This window comes from Chrysemys picta, unplaced genomic scaffold (assembly GCF_011386835.1).
Source record: "Chrysemys picta bellii isolate R12L10 unplaced genomic scaffold, ASM1138683v2 scaf2900, whole genome shotgun sequence".
Classification (NCBI taxonomy): Eukaryota; Metazoa; Chordata; order Testudines; family Emydidae; genus Chrysemys; species Chrysemys picta.
In genome coordinates, this window is record NW_027055602.1 from 1 (window position 1) to 7,069 (window position 7,069).

At 60.6% G+C, this 7,069-nt stretch overlaps 1 protein-coding gene across 1 annotated transcript; it reads left to right on the forward strand.

The window, feature by feature from the left end:
• Positions 1-4,766: 4,766 nt before the first annotated feature.
• Positions 4,767-6,951, forward strand: LOC101938104 (cAMP-dependent protein kinase catalytic subunit alpha-like; the record flags this gene model as incomplete). Its single annotated transcript, XM_065580383.1, has 5 exons — positions 4,767-4,847; positions 5,429-5,511; positions 6,260-6,386; positions 6,618-6,711; positions 6,828-6,951. Coding segments are annotated over exons 1-5 (509 nt in total), but the record flags the coding sequence as incomplete, so codon positions are not given.
• Between the last annotated feature and the right edge of the window lie 118 nt (positions 6,952-7,069).

The window sequence follows — 7,069 nt, forward strand, 5'->3', positions numbered from 1 at the left end:
GGATGACAGGAACACAGTCCAAGACAGGTCTTGCAGGCACAGACAACAGGGCCCCCCTCAGTTAGGTCCAGCTTGGGGTCCCAGGGCATCCCAGCCCCCCCCTTTGGGGGGTCAGAGCCATCTCTGCCTCCCAGCCATCTCTCCAGCCTCCTTCCAGCCTGCTTCCAGCGCTCTGCCTCCAGCGACCCCTCCCACAGCCTTTGTTCAGTTTCCCGGGCCCCGGAGTCATCTGACCTCCAACCCCCTCCTGGGTTCTCATGTTACAAGCTCAGGTATGTTCCCTTGGGCCGGCTCCCATCCCCCGATGCAGACCATCCTAGTCACACTCCCCTGTCAGCATTCACACACCCCAGCAAGAACAGTCCCAGTTCGTCACATCTCTCCCCCCTTCGAGACCGAACTGAGCAGGGTCACTTTAGCCAGTGACCCGGGGAAGTTCGAACCTACCCCCGTTCCCATGGATGCCCCCGCATCCCTCCAGTTCCTTGGTGAGAATTACACCAGGCCCCTTCCGTTCCACGCCCCCCCTTAGGTCGGGGGTGCTTGATGGCACTCGCAGTTCGCATGTGGGAAGGTTTATGCGGCCTGTGCCCTTTTCCCACCCCCATACCTCTGGGGTTCCAACTGGGCTGTGGTCTTCTCCCAGCGCTCCAGTCTGGAGGTCTGTGCTTTGGGCTCTCTTGGTTTAGAGACGCCCTTTTAACCTTGGCCACCCTCTGGAAAGGATCCTTTATGCTGGGCAAGGGTCCTAAAGCTCTTTTCCCCTTGTCCCAGGCCTTCCTCCCCCTCTGACAGGGGTCACAGGATCCGCAGTACTGTCGGACAGTAACAAAGACCCCAGGCCAGTAAAAGCTCCGTAGCAGCCTCTGCTGGGTACGCCAGGTTCCCTGGTGCCCTGAGAGGGGAATGTCATGGGCCCGGCACAGCAGCTGGCGGCGATACTTCTGGGGTACCACCAGCTGCCTCCTGATCCCCCCTGACTCCATTTTCCCTGGGGGAGCCCATTCTCGGTACAGGAACCCCTTCTCCCACAGGAACCTTTTCCGGCCACCTCGTTCCATGGTCTGTACCGCATTGAGGTCGGCCAGGTCCCTTATCTTCCGCAAGGAGGGGTCTCTCTGTAACTCGGCCTGGAACTCAGCAGCTGGGACAGGGATGGCCACCTGCTCTTTCTCGCCCGCTGGGTCCGAAGCTGCAGCCTCCCTGAGCCGCGTCCCTGGGCGTTCCCTCCCCACCAGGTTAGGGTCCTGCGCCTCAGGCAAGGCACCCCCCCCAAGGCCAGGGCGTAGGGCCCCTCGCCGGCTCTGACTGCGGGTCACAACCAGTGCCTTTTGGGGGTTGCTTGGCCAGTTCTCCAGGTCCCCCCCCATCAATACCTCAGTGGGCAGATACGGGTGTACCCCCACATCCTTGGGGCCCTCCTTGGCCCCCCACTTCAGGTGTACCCTTGCCACGGGCACTTTGACTGGTGTTCCGCCCACCCCCGTCAGGGTCAGGTAGGAGTTGGGCACCACCTGATCTGGGGCCACCACCTCGGGCCGGGCCAGCGTCACCTCTGCGCCCGTATCCCAGTATCCATTGACCTTCCTCCCATCCACCTCCAGGGGAACAAGGTACTCTCTCCGGAGGGACAGCCCCGCGCCCACCGTATAAACCAAAAACCCTGAGTCTGGGGCATCCAGCCCCCTAGAGGAGCTGGCCTGGGGCCCTTCTCTCTCTTGAGCAGTTGATAAGCTGCCAGCCCCTCTTGCGTGAGAAGCCTGCCCCTCGTCCGTCTGGGCCTCTACCAAGTTAACCCTATGCGGGTTCGGTCTGCTCAGTCTGTCCTTGAGCTTGGGGCACTGGGCCCGAACGTGGCCTCTTCGGCCGCAGTAATAGCAGCTCATGTCCTGTGGGTCCCCTCGAGCCGGTCGGTTGTCCCTGACGCTGGGCATTCCCCGTGGGAGGGGATTCCCCATATTCCCTCTTTGGGAGGTCCCAGGGTGACTCTCTCTCTGCATCACGGCGGGCCTGTTCCTTTGGGGCTCCTCCCTGCCACCCCCTGACCGGCTCTTTACAAACTCATCAGCCAGCTGCCCGGCGTGTCGCGGGTTCTCTGGCTTTCTGTCCACCAACCACAGCCTCAGGTCGGATGGGCACCGCTCATACAGTTGCTCCAGTACCAGCAGTTTAATCAGGTCCTCCTTCGTCTGGGCCCCACCAGCCCACTTGCTGGCGTATCTTTCCATGCGGACGGCTAGTTGCAGATATGAGATCTCAGGGGTTTTATCTTGACTCCGGAACCTTCCCCGGTACATCTCAGGAGTCAGCCCAAACTCACGTAGCAGGGCCTTTTTGAATAGTTCGTAGTCCCCTTTCTCTGCCTCTCCCAGTTGGCGGTACAATGCCACGGATTTGGGGTCCAGTAAGGGGGTAAGGACCCGGAGTCTGTCCGCGGGATCAACCCGGTGCAGCTCGCAGGCCGTCTCAAAGGCCTCCAGGAAGTCATCCATGTCCTCCCCCTCCTTGTATGGGGCCATGATGCACTTATCAAAGCTCCGTGCAGTCCTGGGTCCCCCCTCACTCACCGCAGCCGGGGGTTCGCTGCCCCTCAGTCTCGCCAGTTCCAGTTCATGCTGTCTTTGTCTCTCATTCTCCTGTCTCTGTCTCTCTTCATGCTGACGCTGTCTCTCTTTCTCCTCCCGTTCATGCTGACGCTGTCTCTCTTCATGCTGTCTCTGCTGTTCACGATCCTCCAGCTCCCTCAGTTTTAGCTCTTTCTCCCATTCCAGCCAATTCCGCTCCCCGGATGCCGAACGTCGCCGGGAGGCTCCTCTGCCGGCCGGCGGGCTTCGCCGGGGGGACCCCCTGCTGGCCGGGGGGATCACGGCGCCTTCGGTATTTGCTGGGCTCCTCCCCACCCTTCCCCTAGGCATAGGAAGGAGGGGTCTCGGGAAGCCCTCAGCAGCCGGCTGACCACTCCCAGCTGGGACAGACACTGGTGCCTGCGCTGCATTTGCCAGGCTGCTTCCCTGAGACACAGGGATCAGTTCATTCGCGCGATCTTCCGCCTCCAGCTGGGCGATGAGCTGTTCTTTGGTGAGCCTCCCAATGCGCAGCCGCCTCTGCTTGCACAGCTCCACCAGGTCGCTCTTAAGCCGCTTGGCATACATCTTCCTGCTGGCCACTCACCGGCCTGTGTGCTCACAGCTCCCCACAGTTCGCAGGGGGCCCCCTAGTGTGCCAGCCCTTCTCGAGGTCACCACCTCTCTGCCAGGGTCGAGCTGCAGACTCCTCCGCCCCTGGGACCACTCGCTGTGATCCCACGGGGGACCCTGTTACTGCAAAAGTCCTTCTCGCTGGTCACACACTCCCAGGGGTAATAACCGTCTCTCTCCCACTCTTCAGCAGGCCTGGTCCCCGTCAATCCCCCTTCGTTTTACTGCTCCCCAGTCACTTACTGCAGGAAGCGCCGTCCACGGGGTGCAGTAGATCCCACCGCTGCCACCAGTTGTCACGGAGTATTGGGGAACTCAGGGCCCTGCACCCCCGGCTTCCTGCGATTCACCATGACTCTCAGCCAGCCAGTAAAGCAGAAGGTTTATTTGGATGACAGGAACACAGTCCAAGACAGGTCTTGCAGGCACAGACAACAGGGCCCCCCTCAGTTAGGTCCAGCTTGGGGTCCCAGGGCATCCCAGCCCCCCCCTTTGGGGGGTCAGAGCCATCTCTGCCTCCCAGCCATCTCTCCAGCCTCCTTCCAGCCTGCTTCCAGCGCTCTGCCTCCAGCGACCCCTCCCACAGCCTTTGTTCAGTTTCCCGGGCCCCGGAGTCATCTGACCTCCAACCCCCTCCTGGGTTCTCATGTTACAAGCTCAGGTATGTTCCCTTGGGCCGGCTCCCATCCCCCGATGCAGACCATCCTAGTCACACTCCCCTGTCAGCATTCACACACCCCAGCAAGAACAGTCCCATTTCGTCACACCCCCGCCTTCCCAAAAGCGGCCGGAAGAGTGGGGGGGGGGGGGCGCACGGCATGTGGCCTGCAGCACGGCCCACCAGTGGCGGCCGAAGAAGCGGGCGCGGCATGTGGCCCGCGGCTGGAGAAGTAGGGGCGGGGGGCGCAGCCTGGCGGCCTGCAGCGTGGCCAGCCACCATGGGGGGGCGGCGGGCACGGCCGGAGGAGCGGGGGGGGCACAGCATGGTGGCCGGAGGAGCAAGGGGGGGAGCCACGGGGGTGGCACGGCAGGGGGGGAGGAGCCATGGGGGGGAGGGGCAATGCGGCTGGAGGAGAAGCCAAAGCGGGGCGCCTTTTTTATATTTGCTCCCCCTCCTCTTAGAAGCTGGCTACGCCACTGGATACCACCTCCCCCAAGTCCCGCCTATGTCCTTTGTCTTCTGTCCTGGTAAACAGGGTCCCCATGGCCTCCTCTCCTGTCAGCTGTCCTCTGGCCCCCTGTGTCTGGAACCGCCTGGTCAGGTCACCGGGGTCCTCTCTTCACAGCCCCTTGTCTTCCCACTGGCCAGAACCAGAACTCCCAAGCTGGGCCTCCTGGTCACCAGGTCACCAGTCGCTGGGGTATCCATTCTCCAGGGCCATAGGCTGGGGTCCCAAGTTCTGTCACTGGTCCTCCGTAACAACAAGCTCCCTCTCCCATCACCTCGTTAAACCAGTAACACCCAGGGAAACTGAGTCCCACCCCCTCTACATACAAACCATTGGAAAAAACAAGGGTGCTCTGTGCTCATGTTCTCACCACGGAGCCGGGCAGGGTCTCACTAGCGGAATGGCTTTGTTGGGCTCAGCGGAGTTACTTCGGAGGCTGCTCTTCGACTTTGCAGCTGCAAGGGAGGATGAAACCAGCCTGGTCAATTTCACACTCTGCTTTTGAGAATTTTCACTTCCTGCTTCCGTTCCTTTGGGGTGTCTGACCTGGCGGCAGGTTGGATTTCCCCTTTGATCATAGACATCACAACTGGGAAATCCATCTTGGGCCTGCCCGTCCCTGCCCCTAGACCAGAGGTGTGGGGAGGGGTTGGATTTTCTAGGTCTCTAGCACTAAATATTCCACGCAAATAAAGCTCGCGCCCTCTCATTAGTGAGTCTCTTCCCCAGCTGCCTCTGTGCAGCAACTCCCACTGCAGGTGTGTGCCCGGGACCTTCCGCACCACAGCACAGTCCCTCCGGCCCTTGAGCTAAAGGAGTAACAGCAGCAGCTGGCGGCAGTAGTAGGCTGTCATCTCCCAGAGAGCGGGTGCACTGCATTGTGTGCTATGTGGAAGCCAGGCCAGTGCATCAGGCTCCCTGGGGACGTGTGGGGTTAGCACCCGGAAAGGGAAGGGGTAATAAAGGAGCAGGGTGTGGGGAGCAGTTTCATCCTGGTGTCGCAGGCGCTGACGGGGGCTCGGAGTGAATCTTGCAATCCGTTGCTGCTGCATTTCCTTCTAGGATAACTCCAATCTGTACATGGTGATGGAATACATCCCGGACGGAGAGATGTTCTCCCACCTACGGCGGATCGGGAGGTTCAGGTGAACGTTGCCATGGGAGCCGATGTTGGGGACAGTGTCGCTAACGGTTAGAGCTGGGTGGCTGTTAGACTCCTGGGTTGTATCCCTGGCTCAGGGAGGACAGTGGGATCTAGCACTTAGAGGAGAGGGACTGGGAGTTGGGACTCCTGGGTCCTTTTCCTGCCTCTGCCATTCACTCCTTGTGGGAAGGGGGGAGAATCACTCTGTGCCACTGTTTCCACAGCTGTGAATTTGGGATTTAGTTCAGTAGAGAACTAGACCTATTATCCACTAGCAGCATCTGCAGCGACGCTGGCTTTGATTCTCATGTTGCAGGGTGTGACCTGATCCCCAGCTGGGCTGGTCAGGAAGGGATTCCCCATGGGGAGGGCTGCTGAGGTCTTCTGCCAGCACTAGCCACAGTCAGTGGCAGGGATGCCAGGGCTAGATGGAGTCAGGCTGGAAGGAGCTGGGGGTCCATGGGTGTGTGTGTTGGGGTTACGGGGGGGATGCTGGTCTGGGAGGGGCTTGCCCTGGGTTGCCTGGGATGGAGTCAGGGGTCTAGCAATGGGGGTGGGATGTGTGTGCTAGGTCTAGTGGTCTGGGTAGGGCAGATGGGGCCACCTAGCCTAGAAGCGTTGGGGCATCTTGCCTGGAGATCTATAAGGAAGGTGAAGGTGGGGGTGGCAGGGGGCCGAGGGTGCTGGGCTGGCTGAGAGGGGGCGGATCTGGCCCAGGATTCCCACGTTCTCCTCACACCTCATTGCAGTGAACCTCACGCCCGGTTCTACGCTGCTCAGATCGTCCTGACCTTTGAGTATCTGCACTCGCTGGATGTCATCTACCGAAACCTGAAGCCAGAGAATCTCCTGATAGACCAGCAGGGCTACATCAAGGTGACGCTGCTGCCCCTCCCCCTCTCCTTCCCGTCCCCATCCCAGAGCTGGCTCCTGGCTCCCTGCAGTGACTTCCTCCCTGCCCAAATCTCTCTCCTGCCATCCCCTTGCCAAAGCCAAGACACCCCAACACGGCCAGAATACATCAATCATCTGCTCTTCCCCTCCCCCTCCTGCTGTCACAGCCTCCGGGCTGATCCAGCTTCTCCCCTCTCTGTGTTTTGGCTCCAGGTGACGGATTTTGGTCTTGCCAAGTGGGTGAAAGGCCGAACCTGGACTCTGTGTGGGACCCCGGAATACCTGGCCCCCGAGATCATCCTCGGCAATTTGAGCTGGGGAGGGCCTGTCCGCTGCTTGATCTCTAGCTGATCCCTGGTCACCAGGTGGTTCCTCCCGCCCCCCAAACGTTCGGTGCGTGACCCTGGCCTGCTTTCCCCAGGCAGCGTTATAACAAGGCTGTGGACTGGTGGGCCCTGGGCGTCCTCATCTATGAGTTGGTGGCTGGTTACCCCCTGTTCTTTGCGATACAGCCCAATCGGATCTACGAGAAGATCGTCCTGGCAAGGTATGTGGGCTGGGGGAGGGGACACTTGTGTGATTTGGGGGGGTGTTGCCAGCAAAAGGGGGGTGCCAAGTCTCAGCGACTGATCAGAGAGATGCTCACACGCTGCGCCCCCAACAGG